Here is a 23,947-nt window from a genome sequence, read left to right as displayed (position 1 = left end):
CACTAATGATACAGTCCTTTATTCACAGATTCATTATTCCCTGGGTCAATTCATGTCTGCCAAATATAACTAAAAAACATGACCAGTATTGCTGCATGTTTGAACCATCCTCTAGCAGTAGTATTGAAGATTCACTATATTTCGTTTTAATGGGTCATATACAATTGAAATGTAAAACATATGTTTTTTGAAACTTAGTTATTGGGTAATAAGTATATTTGGACATATTTAAGTAATTTAATATGCAGTGGAATGGTTTTTGTAGAAAATTCAAGTACTCTTTCTTGGATAGTGACTTTACAGACACCATATTCGTATTTGAATATGATGTTCTTTTCCATTTACACAGAATACATTGTTGGATGTTGTTTGTTTGGTTGGTTTTTGTTTTTACAGTAATGAGAAAGAAGAACAGGATCAAAAAGAAAAATTGGTGTTGTTGGAAGACTGTGAACTCATTACAATAATTGCCATAATTCCTGGCAGATTAGAAATCACTACTCAACACATTTACTTCTATGATGGCAGCATTGAAAAAGAGGACGGTGAGGAGTTCTGGGGGAATAATTTCTGTTGTTCAATAGTTAAGTATCCAGTTTATCAATCATTAATGAGAAGAAAGCGATAAGGTGGGACTGTAGAATTGTAGTCTACCATGTAAAAGGAGACATGGAAAGTCAGTATGGAATTAAATTTATTATCAACAATGTACTGAAGGCAATGCTTCCTTTTTATTAATGTTTTTGAAAAGGTTTGGCTAGAGGGGATTGCTATAAACTGAAGTTATAAAATACAATTTTACTTTTATTTATATGTACACTTGTTCCTAGAGGCTTTTCACCTAATCCTTTATCTGAAAATAAAAAGATATTTAAATCTAAGCTGCCAACATAAAGAGAAAAGGAAAACTGTTTCTAAGATATAATATTCAGAGTTATTCTCTATTCCAATGGAAAGGAAGTAGAAAAGCTATAGAATTTTAAAATAGTCTTCAAAGAAACAAATTAAACATCCAATAAATTTAACAAATGGTTTTCATCATACAGAAACTGAATTCCTTTTCCATAGTGCTACTTTTGTCAGGAACTAGGAGATATTTTCTGCATAGCATGAGTAACTTTTTGTGGTACCCCAGTCACAAGATTGTTTCTGTTTTCAGGAGTAGGCTTTGATTTCAAATGGCCTCACTCTCAAGTTCGAGAGATTCACCTACGACGGTATAACTTAAGGAGGTCAGCCCTTGAGATTTTTCATGTTGACCAATCCAACTACTTTCTCAATTTCAAAAAAGAGGTATGTAAGATGCTAACTTTCTGGAAGCCCCAGACTGTTAGCTTGAAATTATTTTCCAACTAGTGAGCTGTAATGAAACTTCACAACTCTACTCTTTCATCGAGTCAAAATATATATTAGAGAAAAAAAAATACATACCTTTGGGACTAACCAGTGTATGCATTTTTGTTGGAATTTATGTGCAAGTGTTTGGAGGATATTTGTTTTCAGTTTTTATATATAGGTAGATAAAGAAGTCAATAGAATATTGAGTGTCAGCTAATAGGTATCTCACAGTATCCAGTTGTGAAATAATATGCAATATATATGATATAACTGGATTTATGAAATTAGGTTGGGTTCAATTCAACAATAGTGGAGCCTGTGTAATCAGGAAGAATAATGGAACATGTTTTTCTCGGAATAGAGTAAATTCTTACATAGTGTAAGTGGTTAAGAGATTGCCACTGAAGCCAGGTTACGTGGATTGAAGATCATTCCACCACTAGCTCTGTAACCTTTGACCTGTTACTTGCCCCCAGCCTTCCTTCCCTCTGTCATATACTTGAGGTCAGACTTGTATCAGAGTCTGATAGCTCTCTCCACCTTGCCTAGCTTTCTCTCCATTTTCTCTCACTGTCATCTCTCCTAATAAAATCCTGCATGTTCAATTCTGTCTTAGCATTTGCTTCTCAGATGACCTGGATTAGCATAGTCAATAACTAAGTTTCTGTTCATTTGTGAGTTCCAGGTTTATTTGTAGATGATTTGATTCAGATATTTAAAGAGCATTTTTCTATTTTTACAAAAAGATAATTTTTTACTATTAAAAATAAATTTTCCCCCATAGGAAAATACAATGTATGTGTTTTTTAGAAAGCTATTTTATGTAAGTAAACCAAGCACACTCCTATTGAATACTATGCTTTTGTAAATAGTTTTTTGTTTGTTTGTTTGCTTGTTTTTAGGCCTAGTGGTATGTCTTTATTTTGTTCCATTTATTTAATTCATTCTTTTGGTGGATTCGGGGCATAGTAAGTTCGATTCTTATTGATAGATATAAGATGCTAGAAGGGTATCCAGGGAGAAATGACAAATATCTCCAGTTGGAAATATAAGTGTAAGGTAGACGTTAGGGTGGTAAATATAGATCTGGAATCAGCATATGGGTAACAGATGAAATTATGACAGAAAATAATATCACCTCATGAGCAGAACAGAACAAGAAAAGGAGTAGATGATAGTGGACCCCATCGTCAGTTTAAGGAGCAGGTAAAGGAAAAGGAGTTGGTGAGAAACTGAGAAGGATGATCAGAGAGTGATGTAACCTGGAGAGTAGTGTCCTGGATGATACGTACGGGAGAGTTTTAGGGGTTGATCTGTAAGGTCTAATGACATGTATCAATAGAATGAAGCCCAAAACAGATCATCGAATTGGAAAATGAGGTCAACTGCACTGACACAGTTCATCCAGATTGCTATGACAAAATTACCATAGACTGGATGGCTTAAACAACAAATACTTATTTCTCTTAGTTCTGGACTGAAAGCTGGAAGTTCAAGAGCAGGATTCCAGTGCAGTCAGGTTCTTGGTGAACACCTTCTTCCTGGTTAACAGATGCTGTATCCTTACATGGTGGGCAGAGAGGGAGAAGGAGAGAGAGGATGAGAGAGAGAGAAAGAGCTAGCTCTCTGGTCTCTTATTTTTTTTTTTTTTAATTTTTAATTTTATTTTATTTACTTTTTTGTACAGCACATCCTTATTAGTCATCAATTTTATACACATTAGTGTATACATGTCAATCCCAATCGCCCAATTCATCACACCACCATCCCCACTCCACCCCACGGCTTTCCCCCCTTGGTGTCCATACGTTTGTTCTCTATCTGTGTCTCAATTTCTGCCCTGCAAACCGGTTCATCTGTACCATTTTTCTAGGTTCCACATATATGCATTAATATATGATATTTGTTTTTCTGACTTACTTCACTCTGTATGGCAGTCTCTAGATCCATCCACATCTCTACAAATGACACACTTTCGTTCCTTTTTATGGCTGAGTAATATTCCATTGTATATATGTACCACATCTTCTTTATTCATTCATCTGTCGATGGACATTTAGGTTGCTTCCATGACCTGGCTATTGTAAATAGTGCTACAATGAACATTGGGGTGCATGGGTCTTTTTGAATTATGGTTTTCTCTGGGTATATGCCCAGTATATTGTTGGGTCATATGGTAATTCTATTTTTAGTGTTTTAAGGAACCTCCATACTGTTCTCCATAGTGGCTGTATCAATTTACATTCCCACCAACAGTGCAAGAGGGTTCCCGTTTCTCCACACCCTCTCCAGCATTTGTTGTTTGTAGATTTTCTGATGATGCCCATCCTAATGGGTTTGAGGTAATACCTCATTGTAGTTTTGATTTGCATTTCTCTAATAATTAGTGATGTTGAGCAGCTTTTCATGTGCCTCTTGACCATCTGTATGTCTTCTTTGGAGAAATGTCTATTTAGGTCTTCTGCCCATTTTTGGATTGCGTTGTTTGTTTTTATCATATTGAGCTGCATGAGCTGTTTATATATTTTGGAGATTAATCCTTTGTCCGTTCATTCATTTGCAAATATTTTCTCCCATTCTGAGGGCTGTCTTTTCGTCTTGTTTATGGTTTCCTTTGCTGTGCAAAAGCATTTAAGTTTCATTAGGTCCCATTTGTTTATTTTTGTTTTTATTTCCATTACTCTAGAAGGTAGATCAAAAAAGATCTTGCTGTGATTTATGTCAAAGAGTGTTCTTCCTATGTTTTCCTCGAAGAGTTTTATAGTGTCCGGTCTTACATTTAGGTCTTGAATCCATTTTGAATTTATTTTTGTGTATGGTGTTAGGGAGTGTTCTAATTTCATTCTTTTACATGTATCTGTCCAGTTTTCCCAGCACCACTTATTGAAGAGACTGTCTTTTCTCCATTGTATATCCTTGCCTCCTTTGTCATAGATTAGTTGATCATAGGTACGTGGGTTTATCTCTGGGCTTTCTATCGTGTTCCATTGATCTATGTTTCTGTTCTTGTGCCAGTACCATATTTTCTTGATTACTGTAATTTTGTAGTATAGTCTGAAGTCAGGGAGTCTGATTCCTCCAGCTCCGTTTTTTTCCCTCAAGACGGCTTTGGCTATTCAGGGTCTTTTGTGTCTCCATACAAATTTTAAGATTTTTTGTTCTAGTTCCATCAAAAATGCCATTGGTAATTTGATAGGGATTGCATTGAATCTGTAGATTGCTTTGGGTAGTATAGTCATTTTCACAATGTTGATTCTTCCAATCCAAGAACATGGTATATCTCTCCATCTGTTGGTATCATCTTTAATTTTTTTCATCAGTGTCTTATAGTTTTCTGCATCTAGGTCTTTTGTCTCTTTAGGTAGGTTTATTCCTAGATATTTTATTCTTTTTGTTGCAATGGTAAATGAGAGTGTTTCCTTAATTTCTCTTTCAGATTTTTCATCATTAGTGTATAGGAATGCAAGAGATTTCTGTGCATTAATTTTGTATCCTGCAACTTTACCAGATTCATTGATTAGCTCTAGTAGTTTTCTGGTGGCATCTTTAGGATTCTCTATGTATAGTATCATGTCACCTGCAAACAGTGACATTTTACTTCTTCTTATCCAATTTGGATTCCTTTTATTTCTTTTTCTTCTCTGATTGCCGTGGCTAGGACTTCCAAAACTATGTTGAATAATAGTGGTGATAGGGGACATCCTTGTCTTGTTCCTGATCTTAGAGGAAATGCTTTCCGTTTTTCACCATTGAGAATGATGTTTTCTGTGGGTTTGTAGTATATGGCCTTTATTCTGTTGCAGTAGGTTCCCTCTATGCCCATTTCTGGAGAATTTTTATCATAAATGGGTGTTGAATTTTGTCAAAAGCTTTTTCTGCATCTGTTGAGATGATCATATGGTTTTTATTCCTCAATTTGTTAATATGGTTTATCACATTGATTGATTTACGTATACTGAAGAATCCTTGCATCCTTGGATAAATCCCACTTGATCATGGTGTCTGATCCTTTTAATATGTTGTATTTTCTTGATGATTTTTGCATGTATATTCATTAGTGATATTGGTCTGTAATTTTCTTTTTTTGTGGTGTCTTTGTCTGGTTTTGGTATCAGGGTGATGATGGCCTCATAGAATGGGTTTGGGAGTGTTCTTTCCTCCGCAATTTTCTGGATGAGTTTGAGAAGGATAGGTGTTAACTCTTCTCTAAATGTTTGATAGAATTCACCTGTGAAGCCATCTGGTCCTGGACTTTTGTTTGTTGGGAGATTTTTAATCACAGTTTCAATTTCATTACTTGCGATTGGTCTGTTCATATTTTCTATTTCTTCCTGGTTCAGTCTTGGAAGGTTATACCTTTCTAAGAATTTGTCCATTTCTTCCAGGTTGTCCATTTTATTGGCATAGAGTTGCTTATAGTAGTCTCTTAGGATGCTTTGTATTTCTGTGGTGTCTGTTGTAACTTCTCCTATTTCATTTCTAATTTTATTGATTTGAGTCCTCTGCCTCTTTTTCTTGATGAGTCTGCCTAATGGTTTATCAATTTTGTTTATCTTCTCAAAGAACCAGCTTTTAGTTTTATTGATCTTTGCTATTGTTTTCTTTGTTTCTATTTCATTTATTTCTGTTCTGATCTTTATGACTTCTTTCCTTCTGCTAACTTTGGTTTTTGTTTGTTCTTCTTTCTCTATTTCCTTCAGGTTAAGGTTAGATTGTTTATTTGAGATTTTTCTTGTTTCTTGAGGTAGGCTTATATAGCTATAAACTTCCCTCTTAGAACTGCTTTTGCTGCATCCCATAGGTTTTGCATCGTCATGTTTTCATTGCCATTTGTCTCTAGGTATTGTATGATTTCCTCTTTGATTTCTTCAGTGATCTCTTCGTTATTTAGTAACGTATTGTTTAGCCTCCATGTGTTTGTGTTTTTTACGTTTTTTTCCCTGTGATTCTTTTCTCATCTCATAGCGTTGTGGTCCAAAAAATTGCTTGATATGATTTCAGTTTTCTTAAATTTACTGTGGCTTGATTTGTGACCCAAGATGTGATCTGTCCTGGAGAATGTTCCGTGTGCACTTGAGAAGAAAGTGTAATCTGCTGTTTCTGGATGGAATGTCCTATAAATATCAATTAAATCTGTCTGGTCTATTGTGTTATTTAAAGCTTGTGTTTCCTTATTTATTTTCATTTTGGATGATCTGTGCATTGGTATAGTGATGTGTTAAAGTCCCCCACTATTAATGTGTTACTGTCGATTTCCTGTTTTATAGCTGTTAGCAGTTGCCTTATGTATTGAGGTGCTCCTGTGTTGGGTGCATATATATTTATAATTGTTATATCTTCTTCTTGGATTGATCCCTTGATCATTATGTAGTGTCCTTCCTTGTCTCTTGTAACATTCTTTAAGTCTATTTTATCTGGTATGAGTATTGCTACTCCAGCTTTCTTTTGATTTTCATTTGCATGGAATATCTTTTTCCATCCCCTCACTTTCAGTCTGTATGTGTCCCTAAGTCTGAAGTGGGTCTCTTGTAGACAGCATATAGATGGGTCTTGTTTTTGTATCCATTCAGCCAGTCTGTGTCTTTTCGTTGGACCATTTAATCCATTCACGTTTAAGGTAATTATCCCTATGTATGTTCCTATGACCATTTTCTTAATTGTTCTGGGTTTGTTTTTGTATGTCCTTTTCTTCTCTTGTGTTTCCCACTTAGAGAAGTTTCTTTAGCATTTGTTGTAGAGCTAGTTTGGTGGTGCTGAATTCTCTTAGCTTTTGCTTGTCTGTAAAGGTTTTAATTTCTCCGTCAAATCTGAATGAGATCCTTGCCAGGTAGAGTAATCTTGGTTGTAGGTTCTTTCCGTTCATCACTTTAAGTATATCATGCCACTCTCTTCTGGCTTGTAGAGTTTGTGCTGAGAAATCAGCTGTTAACCTTATGGGAGTTTCCCTGTATGTTGTCATTTTTCCCTTGCTGCTTTCAGTAATTTTTCTTTGTCTTTAATTTTTGCTAGTTTGATTACTGTGTGTCTCGGCGTGTTTCTCCTTGGGTTTATCCTGCATGGGACTCTCTGTGCTTCCTGGACTTGGGTGGCTATTTCCTTTCCCATGTTAGGGAAGTTTTTGACTATAATGTCTTTAAATATTTTCTCTGGTCCTTTCTCTCTCTCTTTTCCTTCTGGGACCCCTATAATGAGAATGTTGTTGTGTTTAATGTTGTCCCAGAGGTCTCTTAGGCTGTCTTCATTTCTTTTCATTGTTTTTTCTTTTTTCTGTTCCGCAGCAGTGAATTCCACCATTCTGTCTTCCAGATCACTTATCCGTTCTTTTGCCTCGGTTATTCTGCTATTAATTCCTTCTAGTGTAGTTTTCATTTCAGTTATTATATTGTTCATCTCTGTCTGTTTGTTCTTGAATTCTTCTAGGTCTTTGTTAAACATTTCTTGCATCTTCTCTATCTTTGCCTCCATTCTTTTTCCAAGGTCCTGGATCATCTTCACTATCATTGTTCTGAATTCTTTTTCTGGAAGGTTGCCTATCTCCACTTCATTTAGTTGTTTTTCTGGGGTTTTATCTGTTCCTTCATCTGGTACATAGCCCTCTGCCTTTTCATCTTGTCTGTCTTTCTGTGAATGTGGCTTTTGTTCCACAGGCTGCAGGATTGTAGTTCTTCTTCTGCTGTCTGCCCTCTGGTGGATGAGGCTATCTCAGAGGCTTGTGCAAGTTCCCTGATAGGAGGGACTGGTGATGGGTAGAGCTGACTGTTGCTCTGGTGGGCAGAGCTCAGGAAAACTTTAATCTGCTTGACTGCTGATGGGTGGGGCTGCGTTCTCCCCCCTGTTGGTTGTTTGGCCTGAGGCAACCCAACACTGGAGCCTACTGGGCTCTTTGCTGGGGCTAATGGCGGACTCTGGGAGGGCTCACGCCAAGGAATACTTCCCAGAACTTCTGCTGCCAGTGTCCTTGTCCTCATGGTGAGCCACAGCCACCCCCTGCCTCTGCAGGAGACCGTCCAACACTAGCAGGTAGGTCTGGTTAAGTCTCCCCTGAGGTCACTGCTCCTTCCGCTGGGTACCGATGCGCACACTACTTTGTGTGTGCCCTCCAAGAGTGGAGTCTCTTTCTCCCAGTCCTGTCGAAGTCCTGCCATCAAATCCCACTATCCTTCAAAGTCTGATTCTCTCAGAATTCCTCCTCCCGTTGCCGGACCCCCAAGTTAGGAACCTGACGTGGGGCTCAGAACCTTCACTCCAGTGGGTGGCCTTCTGTGGTATAAGTGTTCTCCAGTCTGTGAGTCACGCACCCAGCAGTTATGGGATTTGATTTTACTGTGATTGCACCCCTCCTACTGTCTCATTGTGACTTCTCCTTTGTCTTTGGATGTGGGGTATATTTTTTGATGAGTTCCAGTGTCTTCCTGTCGATGACTGTCCAGCAGCTAGTTGTGATTCTGGTGTTCTCACAAGAGGGAGTGAGAGCATGTCCTTCTCCTCTGCCATCTTGGTTCCTAATCTGTAAATAGTTTTAAAAGCACATTTGTATGTGGTATCTAAACTTCATAACAACATTCAGATTAGATATGGCAAATTCCATTCCTTTTTTTATAGATGAGGAAACTGAAGTTCAAAGATTAATTTTATTTCTTTACATTTGCATAAACCTGAGTAATTCACAAAACTGTAAGGGTAGAGATTATTATATTTAATATACAAATGAGACTCAGTAAATTAATTGATTTGCCAAGATGATTAGTAAATGACAGAACTAAATTTGAACTAGAAGGGAAGTAGTTTTTTGATTCAATGTCTGAAGATTATTCCATTATATACTATAAAGTTCTAAAAGAAATACATGTCATAATTTCGTTAAGCCTTGTAAAATAGAGAAGTTAAAACCACAATCCTCTATTTATATGAAATGTTCAGAATTGGCAAATCCATAGTGATGGAAAGTAGTTTAATTGTTGTCAGGGGATGGGAGGGAGTGGAAATTGGGGAGTGATGGCTAGTGAGTATGTAGTTTCTTTTGAGGATGATGGAAATGTTCCAGAGTTAGATAATGTGAATGGTTGCACAACTCTGTGAATATTAAAAAAAGCCCACTGAATTGTATATTTTAAAGGGTGAATTTTATGGTACATGAATTATATCTCAATAAATCTGTTAATAAAGCCATAATCCTCGTTTGTCTTGATCAATTTTTAAGCCATAAAGTGCTTTTTTTTTAATAGGTTAGGAACAAAGTATATAGCAGACTGTTGTCACTTCATTCTCCAAATAGTTATGGAACCAGATCACCACAGGAGTTATTCAAAGCATCAGGACTGACACAGGTAGGAAATTTTAAGTCACTGATTTGCTGTTCATTTTGTATCTCAGACTTTTGCTTAGAAGTAAAACTTCCTTCTTTCAATTATTTTATTTTGATTCTGCAACTGCTCTTCTTCCATTCAGATTGATCTTATGAATTATCTTTGAATCATTCTGTTTCCCTCACACATACAGTGCCCTGTTTCCAGTTTGCATGTCATTCAGTTCATGGGCATATCTTATAAATTCTTTTTCTTTTTCTTTTCTATTTTTTTTTTTTTTTTTTTTTTGCGGTACGCGGGCTTCTCACTGTTGTGGCCTCTCCTGTTGCGGAGCACAGGCTCCGGACACGCAGGCTCAGCGGCTGGCCATGGCTCACGGGCCCAGCTACTCCGCAGCATGTGGGATCTTCCCAGACCAGGGCACGAACCCGTGTCCCCTGCATCGGCAGGTGGACTCTCAACCACTGTGCCACCAGGGAAGCCCTAAATTCTTCTTTTTTAATAGTGTTCTTTTTAAAAAGTAGTACACAGGATTTTTTTCTTAATAATAAAAATAATATGTTCACAAGAAAAAAAATGGGAAAATACAAAAGACACCATGGAAAAAAGGCAAAAAAAAAAAAAATTCTCCAATCCTTCTATCTGCCAAAGCTAATGCTTTCGTGTATTTTATCCTCACATATATCCCAACATCTCTTGAATTTACACTGTCCAAAGCCAAAGAAAGGCCCTTGTTTTTTGCTCTCTAGGGTTTTAGTAGTCTTCCAATTAGGTTCTCTTGTCTCCTGGCTCTCTCCTTCCTCCTACATATGTGTTAATCTTTAAATGTTGCTCTTGTTCAAAAGCCATCAGCAATTGTTTCCTGTTGTTTATGGAATAAGCTTTATTTAATAGAGTATATTTCCTGCTTTCTGTGGAATAAACTTTATTCATTAAAGTACTGTTCCCTCAGTCTGGCACTCAAGTACAGTTAAAATTGGGCTTTCTATAAAATCTGTACACATAGACTAATTTCTCACTATTTCCCATAAGTATGTCCTTTGCTTAAGGCACACAGTAAACTTAAAGGGGTGTATTAATCTGTCAGCAAAATGCTTGAGCATGCCTACACTGTGTAGAGTAATTAGTAGTCTAAGTACAGTAAGGTGATTAAAAAAATAATGTTTATGTCTTCCTTTAGAAAATTTTTATATCTGTTATAGCAAAATCCCATTTACCTTTGCTCTATAAAAGTAGTTTTCTGAATATAGTTAATATAATGTTTATTTAAAATTTGTAGATCATTTAGTACATTGAGATACTGATTTTTTAATATTTACACTTATGAAAATTTCAACTTATGACAAAAATTTCAAATTTGGGCAGTCCTAGAATTAAAAAGTTTTAAGATATTCAAACAAAATATTTTTTAACTGAAGAAAAGACTTAATTCTTATAGAAGACTTTTTAGATTGTAGTGTAGGAGTTTTCTTTTCCTTTTCTAGAGACCAATTTTTAAGAGGAAGTGAATTTAGGAAAAGCATATTGATTTTACCTCCCTGTTAAATATTTTTTAAAGCTTCATTCCTTTATCAAAAAGATGATAGAGATAATGGGAACATATGATTATTTTAGTACTGTCAGTAATAGTTACTGAATTCTAAGAGTTACAGATTAATTTTGATTTTTTCTTTTATCGTGCTGTCTAGAAATGGGTAAACAGAGAGATATCAAATTTTGACTACCTCATTCAATTAAATACAATGGCAGGACGAACCTATAATGACCTTGCGCAGTATCCTGTGGTGAGTTTTATATAAATCTTGTAAATATGGAATTACCTTTCAGTTTTCTAATACACAAAATATATGTGGATGATATCTAATTTTTATTTTTAAAAAGACATAAAAACTGATTTTGCCTTTCTTTATATTTCTACCGCGCTATTTTCAAGAAGTATGTAAATATGAAGAGTATTTTAAAAATAAAAACTCTTTTTCTTTCACTTCATTGAAAATATTCCAGTGGAATTACAGAAAATAATGCTTCTGGTTATTGAACTAAAGATGAATAAACATTTGCAACAGGGAAGAAATAAAGACTATCCCTTTTTGTCTTAGATAAACATTTATATTAGATATGGAGATGGTAGCCTCTCTAGGAAGGAATGTCTAAATTGTAAATTGTGGCTCTTTTAGTTCCCCTGGATTTTACAAGATTATACTTCAGACGAGTTGGATCTTAATAACCCATCTGTATTTCGAGATCTATCCAAACCAATTGGGGTAGTTAATGATAAAAATGCCAAAGCCATGCGAGAAAAGTAAGTGCTTTTCATCCCTTTTGAAAGATGCCCATAGCTTGTTTGAATTTGTATTGATTTCTGCTATGGCCAACCAAGTGTTACTTTTTTTAAATGCACAACTACTTTTGATAATCAGAGTCTGGTAATTCCTTCACTAAGTTTTCTTGAAAATATATCAGTTGTCCTTCAAATATCTTAACTATAGTCTGTGTATTTCCCTTCATTACCAAAGTAAAATTTATATTGTTTAGAATTTCTTTCACCTTGTAATAAGTATGTGCTAAATGGTAATAGGTTCTTGAAATTTTTCTCCCCAGGTATTTTAGACTTAATAACCTACAAATCTAACATTCCATCTAATATAATATTTTGGTGGATATAAAATTAATAATACTAACCTGTTGTTCACCAATAATGTGAATAAAGAACAGTGAAATGTGTGAAAATTTAGAAAGTGATATTTGAATAAGGAAAGGAAATATTTATAGTTCTATATATTTTTGAGCCACCCTTTAAATGCCTCGTACTTTTTTTTAATCCAAAGCCAGCTGCTGACAGTAAAAAATAATCTAATTTTAATTTTCCTTTTTCTCCGTGTGAACTTGTGGATGACTTGTCAGTTATGACTTCTAGTAATAAAGACAAAGAGCAATTCTGCAAACAAACTTAGTTGTAGATTTATTTGAGGGTTGATGGTACATTATTTTTCCCCCCCTTTTTGTTTGCAGATCTTCCCCAGGACTTTTTGCAGTGTTTAATATTTGTTGTACTAAATGGAATTTTGCTGTGTATATATTACTCTACTGCCATTAGTCACACTGTTAACATTGTTCCACAGGAAATACTGATCATATAAATTAACTTATTTTATAGATAATCAAAGATACAATTTAATTTAAATTTCAATAGTTTATTTTTTTGCATAGGTACAAATGACTTTGACCCGAAAACTTTCAATATTCTCCTGAATATTCATGATTTCTATGTAAAAGGAAATTTACCTTAGCTTGATGAACTGATTAGTATTTTGGCTTAAAAATTTCAATGTTTATTGCTTCCAAAAAACTGTTCATTCTTATTTAGATACTATATCCACGAACTCAGATGTCACCATTCAAAACAATTAACAGGATCAGTGATAGTTCTTGCAGAATTATTATATATATCCTTTGCTGATAATCTGATTTAGACCTTCTATTCCACCATCTCCTTTTTTTTTTCCTTTTTAAAAAAAATTTTATTAGAGTATAGTTGATTTACAATGTTGTATTAGTTTCAGGTATACAGCAAAGTGATTCAGTTATACATATACATATATTCATTATTTTTCAGATTCTTTACTCATATAGGTTATCACAGAATATTGAGTAGAGTTCCCCGTGCTATACACATCTCCTTCTTTTATCTTTAGATCATTAGACATTCATTTTTACAATTCTTGACTGACCTTCTATATTTTTTTCCATTATCTTGGCCACAAAAGGATGTCTAATTATCACATGCTTACAATAAGCAGAAAAATAGAAACAACCTAAATATCTATAAGTAAATAGTTAAATTGTTGTATATTCGTAGATCTAATTTTTATAAATACCGTGTACCTGTTAAAAATAGACTATTCAGGGCTTCCCTGGTGGCTCAGTGGTTGGGAGTCCACCTGCCGATGCAGGGGACGCGGGTTCATGCCCCGGTCCGGAAGGATCCCACATGCCGCGGAGCGGCTGGGGCCGTGAGCCATGGCCTCTGGGCCTGCGCGTCTGGAGCCTGTGCTCCGCAACGGGAGGGGCCACAACAGTGAGAGGCCCGCGAACCGCAAAAAAAAAAAAAAAAAAAAAAAAAAAAAAGACTATTCAGTCGTTTCGTAAGATTTTTAAAACTTTTTATTGTCGTGTGGTTGATTTACAATGTTGTGTTAGTTGCTGCTGTACAGCAAAGTGAATCAGTTATACATATTTTGTAAGATATTAACAGAAAATTGTTAGATGAAAAAATAAGTTGTGAACAATATATAATGTATAGTGGTTTCACATTAAAATATATTTTTATATTAAAATATATATTAATTCATAATTCAGGATTGACACATATTCATCAAAATGTTAATGTTAATTATCTCTGGGAAGTGCAATTGTAACTGATTTTAAATTTCTTCATTTTTGGTAGTTTCTCTCTGGTTTCTAATTTATCTATAGTGAATATTATTACATAATACAAGTGTTCAAAAATCCAATATTAGTGCTATTTTATTGCTCAGAAAAAAGTAATAAATTTTTTTTCATTTATTCACATGACATGATGATACAAATACATAGTTTCTTTTTTTTTTTTTTTTTTTTTGTGGTACGCGGGCCTCTCACTATTGTGGCCTCTCCTGTTGCGGAGCACAGGCTCCAGACGTGCAGGCTCAGCGACCATGGCTCACGGGCCTAGCCGCTCTGTGGCATGTGCGATCTTCCCAGACCGGGGCACGAACCCATGTCCCCTGCATCGGCAGGCGGAGTCTCAACCACTGCACCACCAGGGAAGCCCACAAATACATACTTTCTTAAAAACTGTGTTTTCAGCAATACAATACAAACATATGTCTTTCTAAGTTAATTTTACTATTGTGGTTATAAAACTTTAGTTTCTTTTTTTAGATATGAAAATTTTGAGGATCCTATGGGAACTATTGATAAATTTCATTATGGTACTCACTATTCAAATTCTGCTGGGGTTATGCACTATCTTATTCGTACAGAACCATTCACCACCCTCCACATCCAGCTTCAGAGTGGAAGGTATGTTTTGGGTAAATAAGCTATTTTCTTAAGACTGTATGATAGTGTTGAAAACTCTCTGCCTTCATGTCATGTACTGTTATAACAGGGCCTTATCTTTTTTTTCTCCTCTGTTAGATTTTGATTCATATACTAGCTCCCTAGATAAAAGCAGCCAAACTTGTTTGAGAACAGGTCACTCACACTGACTTACACAAATGACTTTTAAGGTGAATTCCTTTTTTACTGCTATCCAGTGTACTTTTGTGATTTTCAACTGGGTTTAGGAATCTACCAGAGATTTAGAGTTAGAACTGATTTAGACCTTGATCCAAGATGTATCCCAGAGATTCAAACCTAACCAATGCCTATGTAGTCCTCCTAAAAATATTTATTAATCAATAGGAATAAAAATAGGGAGAAATAAGGGCCCTTACATTATTAGTAGCAGCTCAAACAGATCTGTGATGCCATTGTATTATCGTATCACCTGTCAGTGTTATAACTTACCTAACTTTCACATTTTCTTAATGATCCTAAAGAAAGAAACTTTTCCAAGAATCCTCCATTCCCCAATGTATCCTCCAGGAAGCTCTCTACTGACTCCCATTTTGTCTTCATGTTGCCTTATTCTTTACCATTATCATTTTGCTTTTTCTACCCAATCAAAAACTATGTAAACATTGCCTGTTCTACTCTTTCCATGTAAATTTTATCTCTCAAAATTAGCCTGGGTTCCTTATTCCTGTCTTTAGTACACCAAGCCTTGGCTATCAAGGAGAGGCTTTGATCACTACACATCTCCAAATGTTACATTTGTCATGAATGCAGGTAATTTTCCTTCCAGGAAAGTGTAACTGGGTCTTTTCAGCTTTTAGTGATTTTATGAATAAATGATTTTTTAAAAAGCTTCAAAAATAGATTCTGTTTGTGCTTCAAAGGACATCATCAAGAAAGTAAAAAAGACAACCAATTCAGTAGGAGAAAATATTTGCAAATTATAGATCTGTTAAGGGACTTGTATCTAGAATATATAAATAATTCTTGCAGTGCAATAATAAAAAGACAAATGACCCAGTTAAAAACTGGACAAAGGGTCTAAATGGACATTTCTCCAAAGAAGATTACAAATTCCCAATAAACACATGATTAACATCGTTAGTCATCAGGGAAATTCAAATCAAAACCAAATTGAGATACCTCTTTACCCACATGAGGATGGCTATAATAAAAAAGACAGATAATACCTACTGTTGATGAGTATGTTGAGAAATTGGAATAATTATGTACTGGCAGTGGGAATGTAAAATGATGCAGACTCTGTGGAAAACAGTCTGGCAATACTTCAAAAGGTTAAAGATAGAATTACATATTACCCAGCAATTCTACTCCTACGTATATACCCAAGATAACTGAATACATATGTTCATGCAAACACTTGTACACAAATGTACTTAGCAGCATTATTTATAATAGCCCAAATATGGAAACAACAAAAATACCCATCAACTGGTAAAGGAATAAATAAAATGTGGTATACCCATGCAATAAAATATTATCTGGCATGAGTTAATAAAGGGAATGAAAGATTGATATATGCTACAACATAGATGAACCTTGAAAGCAGTACACTGAATAAAATAAGCCAGACACAAAATGCCATATATTGTATGATTTACATAAAATGTCTAAAATAGACAAATCCATAGAGACAGAAAGTAGATTAGTAGTTGCTCAGGGGTGGAGGGAGAGTGAATGGAGAGTGACTGCTATTAGATGCAGGGTTTCATTTTGGAGTGATGAAAATGTTCTAAAATTGGTTGTGGTGATGGCTACACAGCTCTGCATATACTGAAGGCCGTTGAATTGTTCACTCAGAGCGAATTATATGTATGTTAATTATGTATCAGTAAAGCTGTTCTCCCCCACCCAAACAAAAAGATTCTTCCATTAAAACTGTACGTCTCCTTCAATTTGAACATACCATTATTAGACTTTATTGATGACACAATCATTGACTATAATTAAATTTAGAGTTCTGCTAAGTTCAGCTCTGCTTCAAAACAAGGTTGCTAGGCATAAAGAGTCATATTAGTCATTAACTGTCACTTAGAAGTCATCATTTATGGAATAAATCCAGGAAAACACTATCAAAGGAGATGAAACAGAAGGGATTTATGCTGTTTGTGATTAGCCAAAACAGTAAAATTGCAGCATGACCATGTGAGCTTCTTTCAACTACCATAGGCCCAGGATGGAACTTGAAAATAAAGTTAAAATAAGATAATAGTATATGCACGTAAAGTATAAAAGCTTTAGCTACAGAACTATTTCCCTAACACCCTCTGGTTTTTAGCAAAAGAGTTTGTAAAGATACTTATGTATCAAGGATTAAATCAGCAGCATTTCCATAGATCTGTTAACTATGTATGTCAATATTATAATACTTAGAGTGATATTTAAACTCTGTAATTTTAAAATATCCAAATAATATTTATTCACTTTCTGTAATAAATTTTACTGATTAAAAATTATGCCATTTTCATCTGTTTTAACTAAGATGATACTAGTGATTAAAATCATAATATTCAGTTCCTGGCAACAAAATAAGAAAGATTGTCATAAGGAGAGCAACTTGTGTTTTTAGACATTAAAGAGAAAGGTTAAATAAAGAGAAACTAATCATGAGGAAACCTGAAGGAAGATTAAAGGTTTGTTTTAGCCTGTTGTTGCTCTCATTCAGTATTCACTGTTCTCTTTCAATCTCCACATGCAGGTTTGACTGTGCAGATCGACAATTCCATTCCATCCCTGCTACCTGGCAGGCTCTCATGGACAATCCATATGATGTGAAGGAACTTATTCCTGAATTCTTCTATTTCCCAGAATTTTTGGAAAATCAAAATCGTAAGAAATAGATTAAAAATTGGACTGAACAGGTCCCAATGGAGAATCCTGAAAAATATCTTTTAGGACATTTTTGTGATGACCTCTAGATTATTTAAGGTTCATTCTGTCTGTGTATTATTCAGTGACAAGGCTTAAATGATGTTCAGGTACTAGTCTTATCTTCTACAGATTGATTACTGTAGCTTTGTAGTATAGTCTGAAGTCAGGGACCCTGAATCCTCCAGCTCCATTTTTCGTTCTCAAGATTGCTTTGGCTATTCGGGGTCTTTTGTGTTTCCATACAAGTTGTGAAATTTTTTGTTCTAGTTCTGTGAAAAATGTCAGTGGTAGTTTGATAGGGATTGCATTGAATCTGTAGATTGCTTTGGGTAGTATAGTCATTTTCACAATGTTGATGCTTCTAATCCAAGAACATGGTATATCTCTCCATCTATTTGTATCATCTTTAATTTCTTTCAGCAGTGTCTTATAATTTTCTGCATACAGGTCTTTTGTCTCCTTAGGTAGGTGTATTCCTAGATATTTTACTCTTTTTGTTGCAATGGTAAATGGGAGTGTTTTCTTAATTTCGCTTTCAGATTTTTCATCACTAGTGTATAAGAATGCCAGAGATTGCTGTGCATTAATTTTGCATCCTGCTGCTTTACCAAATTTATTGATTAGCTCTAGTAGTTTTCTGGTAGCATCTTTAGGATTCTCTATGTATAGTATCATGTCATCTACAAAGAGTGGCAGCTTTACTTCTTCTTTTCCGATTTGGATTCCTTTTATTTCCTTTTCTTCTCTGATTGCTGTGCCTAAAACTTCCAAAACTATGTTGAATAAGAGTGGTGAGAGTGGGCAACCTTGTCTTGTTCCTGATCTTAGTGGGAATGGTTTCAGTTTTTCACCATTGAGGATGATGTTGGCTGTGGGTTTGTCATATATGGCCTTTATTATGTTGAGGAAAGTTCTCTCTATGCCTACTTTCTGGAGGGTTTTTATCAGAAATGCGTGTTGAATTTTGTCAAAAGCTTTCTCTGCATCTATTGAGATGATCATATGATTTTTCTCCTTCAGTTTGTTAATATGGTATGTCACGTTGATTGTTTTGCGTATATTGAAGAATCATTGCATTCCTGGAATAAACCCCACTTGATCATGGTTTATGATCCTTTTAATGTGCTGTTGGATTCTATTTGCTAGTATTTTGTTGAAGAGTTTTGCATCTATGTTCATCAGTGATATTCGCCTGTAGTTTTCTTTCTTTGTGACATCTTTGTCTGGTTTTGGTATCAGGGTGATGGTGGCCTGTAGAATGAGTTTGGGAGTGTTCCTCCCTCTGCTATATTTTGGAAGAGTTTGAGAAGGATAGGTGTTAGCCCTTCTCTAAATGTTTGATAGAATTCACCTGTGAAGCCATCTGGTCCTGGGCTTTTGTTTGTTGGAAGATTTTTTTTTTTTTTTTTTTTTTTTGCGGTACACAGGCCCCTCACTGTTGTGGTCTCTCCCGTTGTGGAGCACAGGCTCCAGATTCGCAGGCTCAGCGGCCACGGCTCACGGGCCTAGCTGCTCCACGGCATGTGGGATCTTCCCGGACCGGGGCATGAACCCCTGTCCCCTGCATCAGCAGGCGGACTCTCAACCACTGCCCCACCAGGGAAGCCCCTGTTGGAAGATTTTTAATCACAGTTTCAATTTCAGTGCTTGTGATTGGTCTGTTCATATTCATTGGTCTGTTTCTTTCTGGTTCTGTCTCGGCAGGTTGTGCATTTCTAGGAATTTGTCCATTTATTCCAGGTTGTCCATTTTATTGGCATAGAGTTGCTTGTAGTAATCTCTCATGATCCTTTGTATTTCTGCAGTGTCAGTTGTTACTTCTCCTTTTTCATTTCTAATTCTATTGATTTGAGTCTTCTCCCTTTTTTTCTTGATGAGTCTGGCTAATGGTTTATCAATTTTGTTTATCTTCTCAAACAACCAGCTTTTAGTTTTATTGATCTTTGCTATCGTTTCCTTCATTTCTTTTTCATTTATTTCTGATCTGATCTTTATGATTTGTTTCCTTCTGCTGACTTTGGGGTTTTTTTGTTCTTCTTTCTCTAATTGCTTTAGGTGCAAGGTTAGGTTGTTTATTTGAGATGTTTCCTGTTTCTTAAGGTAGGCTTGTATAGCTATAAACTTCCCTCTTAGAACTGCTTTTGCTGCATCCCATAGGTTTTGGGTGGTGGTGTCTCTGTTGTCTTTTGTTTCTAGGTATTTTTTGATTTCCTCTTTGATTTCTTCAGTGATCACTTCATTATTAAGTAGTGTTTTGTTTAGCCTCCATGTGTTTGTATATTTTACAGATCTTTTCCTGTAATTGATATCTAGTCTCATAGCGTTGTGGTCAGAAAAGATACTTGATACGATTTCAGTTTTCTTAAATTTACCAACGCTATATTTGTGACCCAAGATATGTGTCCTTTCTTTTTTTTTTTTCTTTGCGGTACGCGGCCCTCTCACTGTTGTGGCCTCTGACGTTGCGGAGCGCAGGCTCCGGACGCGCAGGCTCAGCAGCCTTGACTCACGAGCCCAGCGGCTCTGCAGCATGTGGGATCACCCCGACCTGGGCACGATCCCGTGTCTCCTGCATCAGCAGGCGGACTCTCAACCACTGTGCCACCAGGGAAGCCCTGTCCTTTCTTAAATTTGAGAAACCCTTTCTCATAATCTCCCTTCACTGTCCAGAGCTGTGTCATATACCAACCCCTATGCCAGTCACCTACAACAAGCATGAAATATAAGACAGGATGGACACTTGAATTAAAGCAAGGTTCTTCTACCAGATAAGGAGGAATGGCTATCAGGTGGCCAACAATATCTGCTATACAATAGTTGGGTTAAGGCCACACACCCTGTGCATCCTATCATTCTGTGACACTTGAACCTGTCTTCAGCTTTAAGGACACACCGATATTTTTAGGCAGCATCTTTAATGAAGGTCTTTTGTGTTGACACTTTTCCCTTTCCACACTGTATGACTAAGAAAATTTCATCTTTGGGACAATTTTGTCAAAAGTACTGTGTTCTAACTAGAATGAGCAAATCTTTATTATGTCAGTATCTACTTAAAATAGTGGTATATAAATATATTGTTTTTCCATAACACAAACAAGTCATTTTAAGTTTTAAGTTATACCAAAAAGCTCTAAGGAGCTCTATTTTGTAAATTAACCATTAGAAGGACTATGTTAATTATTTTTAATGTAAGAAGAATGCTTACTGTTGCATTTTTGTTCAGGTTAAGGGTTTTGGTCATAACTATAATTTCCTCCACTTTTTTCAGCAAAAAATAAACTATTATCTGATTTATCTTCTAATAACTAATTTTAAACTATCTTATTTTCATTTACCTTTTTATTCAACTGATAAAATGCATTCCAATAAATAAGAATTATTTTTACCTGTTCAATAAATTTATATCAAGAAGGGAACTTGATGGGGGGGAGGGATAGATTGGGAGTTTGGGTTTGACATGTACACAGGGCTATATTTAAAATACATAGCCAACAAGGACCTGCTGTATAGCACAGGGAACTCTGCTCAATACTCTAATAACCTTAATGGGAAAAGAATTTGAAAAAGAATAGATACATGTATATGTATGGCTGAGTGCTTTGCTGTGCATGTGAAGCTAACAGGGCATTGTTGATCAACTATATTCCAATATAAAATAAAAATTTTAAAAAAAGAGAAAGGAACTTGATTCTCACCTTTTACTCTTAATAAAAGAAGAAAAGCATTCAGTTTTGCTAAGTAATGTACCCTTTTATTTGTTTTACTTGATTTATTTAAATCTAAAATGATTTGATACGTTTATCTTTTACATGTCTTAGAATTTAACTTGGGTCGTCTACAAGTTTCCAGAGAACTAGTAAATGATGTCATTCTCCCCAAATGGGCTAAGTCAGCTGAAGATTTCATCTATAAACATAGGAAAGCTCTGGTAAGATTTTTGTGTTTAGTTATTAGACAATCAATAAGATAAAGATCTATGTGTTTTCCAGAGGATTATGGAATAAAGTATATCTATTATTTTCCTGGATTAATTTGTAATCTATTATATGTGCTGTTTTAGAAAGTATAATATAGTAATTTATTTTGAGGTTATGGATCTTCTGATATAGTAGTACAGTCCTATGGATGTATGCCAAAAATTTTTTTTTTCACTTCTATGAGATATCTACCTATTGTATGTGAACCTATTTTGGTCATAGTTTGATTTTCACAGTTCCCACATTTGTTTCAAATCTAACAAGAATAAGTACATTTATTTTCCTCTGAAGGATTCCAGTAAGTTTTTAATAAGACAGCTAAATAAATCCTAAATGCCACTTAAAAATTTTACTCGTTTTTTAGCTAAATTTCCATTTTGGAATTGAAGGACTAGTGAGAGTTAGTTTAATGTTGCTGTTGTATTATTATCTTGCAGATAATGCTTTTTTCCCCCACAAGAGCCCACTTAGCTTTCTATCTAAACTGAAATGTTACAGATTCTGAAACTAAATAGGCCAGTACTTGGAAACATTCCTTGTCATTAGTACATAGTTAGTCAAGTTTACAAAATACAGGATTACATTTTAATATTTGTAAGCAATGCATGAATAAGGAATTGGGAAAAAATAAAACAACTCTGAAAAATAATCTGTTACTTTTTAACTAGGCAGGAACTTCTCAGATGCTTCTTTCTGTGTTATCTATGACAGTAAGTAGGGGTCCAGGATTTTAGGAAGACATACTCCTCATTAATAAGAGGTTAGAAGTTTGTGTTTCAGTTATGTATTGCCGTGTAACAAACTATCCCAAAATTTAGTGGCTTAAAACTATAGCCATTTTATTATTTCTCACGCTTATGTGAGTTGACTTGTCTCAACTGGGCAGTTCTTCTGGTCTTGCTTAAGGTTCTCATCCCCTTGCAGTCATATGGCAGCTAAGGTCGGAGTCATCTAGAGGCTGCCTTGAGACACTGGGATGCTGACTTTTCTCCCTCTCCCTGTAGTCTCAGGATATCTCCTCTTCATGTGGTCTCTCTAACTGATTAGCCAGACTTCTTACCTGGCAGCTCAAGGCCCCCCAAGAATGTAAAAGTGGAAGCTTCTAGACTTTCTTGAGGCCTAAGGCTGTGAACTGTCACAGTATCACTTCTGCCTTCTTGTCATGGTTAAATAGTAACAGGATGAGTGCAGATTCCAGAGGAAAGAAAGTAAACTCCATCTCTTAATGGTTGGAGTGAGAAAGAATTTGCAGCTATCTTTAATCCACCATTCACAGGCTGCCCTCTGGCCACAAAGTATTTACATTCCTTCTACATGCAAAATGTACATACGTCCTCTCAAGACCTTCCCAAAGTCTCAGCTCCTTAAGGCAGGGATCTACAGACTTTTTCCCGTAAAAGACCAGCTAGTAAATATTTTCATTGGCCGTAAACTTAGTCTGTGTTGAAATTCTGCCATTGTAGTGCAAAAGAAAATGGGGGTATGGCTGTGTTCTGCTAATCTACAAACCTGGCTGCTAGTAAGGTTTGGCCCACAAACAGTAGTTTGCTGATCCTTGCATAAAGGCATGGGTCCTGAAGTCCAGAATCTTACTAGTCATCTAAATCAAATCCATGTGTGGATGAAACTACTCCAGTGTCTCCTCTTGTATCTGAAGACTGAAGTAAGGAGACAAGTTATCTGCCCCCCATGTAACAGTGGTGTAACAAGGACAGGAAAACTATAATAGACACTAACATTCAAAAGGAAGCGAGGAAACAGAGGCACCTAGCCTCTTGTTTATAACAATTCAGAATTCCAGCAGGGACATGCTCTCAGTTACTTTACTAGGGCCCAGTGCTATTCCCTGATATTGGTTCTCCATGCATCTTTTTGTTCTACCCTTAGGCTCTTGGCTTTTCACTCTGAGTCATTCTTTTCCATAAAAACTAAAACAAAAAAACATTGTTTACAAGACTATCTTTGCAAGCCTCTTTCCTAACCATGATAAGCTGGAAGCCAAAGTCTCTTTTATTTTTTGAACAGTTTTTAACTTTTTCAGCTTGAATTAATGCAGTTTCTTTTAAAATGTTATGGGTTTCTTATGCATCAACTCTGTTGGGCAAAAACCATTCCACATTACTTTGTGAGATAGTTCATTATCTCCTTTGGGCTGAGTGGGAGGCTACAATGGGAAAATGTTCTTAAGGTTAAGATGCTCTTATTGTCTAGATAGGTGGGTCTGTGACACACAACCTAAAATCTTTGAGATCTCAGCAGATTGTTTTTTAGCCACACTCCTGATATAAACTTTTGCCCAAGGCCATATTTTACTGGAAACATTCTGATTTAAGC

At 35.7% G+C, this 23,947-nt stretch overlaps 1 protein-coding gene across 2 annotated transcripts in view; it reads left to right on the top strand.

Annotated features, from left to right (window-relative positions):
• The window catches only part of NBEAL1 (neurobeachin like 1), a 178,024-nt gene that overhangs the window by 125,143 nt on the left and 28,934 nt on the right, over positions 1–23,947 (top strand). For both annotated transcript variants that reach the window (XM_073807369.1, XM_033859886.2), the window contains 8 exons: positions 397–545; positions 1,160–1,293; positions 9,564–9,665; positions 11,333–11,428; positions 11,822–11,946; positions 14,568–14,708; positions 17,464–17,594; positions 21,455–21,564. In XM_073807369.1, the coding sequence (XP_073663470.1) occupies positions 397–545; positions 1,160–1,293; positions 9,564–9,665; positions 11,333–11,428; positions 11,822–11,946; positions 14,568–14,708; positions 17,464–17,594; positions 21,455–21,564 (988 nt within the window). The remainder of the gene's footprint in view (positions 1–396; positions 546–1,159; positions 1,294–9,563; positions 9,666–11,332; positions 11,429–11,821; positions 11,947–14,567; positions 14,709–17,463; positions 17,595–21,454; positions 21,565–23,947) is intronic.

Source organism: Tursiops truncatus, chromosome 7, assembly GCF_011762595.2.
Source record: "Tursiops truncatus isolate mTurTru1 chromosome 7, mTurTru1.mat.Y, whole genome shotgun sequence".
NCBI classification, from domain to species: domain Eukaryota; kingdom Metazoa; phylum Chordata; class Mammalia; order Artiodactyla; family Delphinidae; genus Tursiops; species Tursiops truncatus.
Note: the sequence above shows the minus strand (reverse complement) of the source record. Positions and strands in the feature narration are given on the sequence as shown.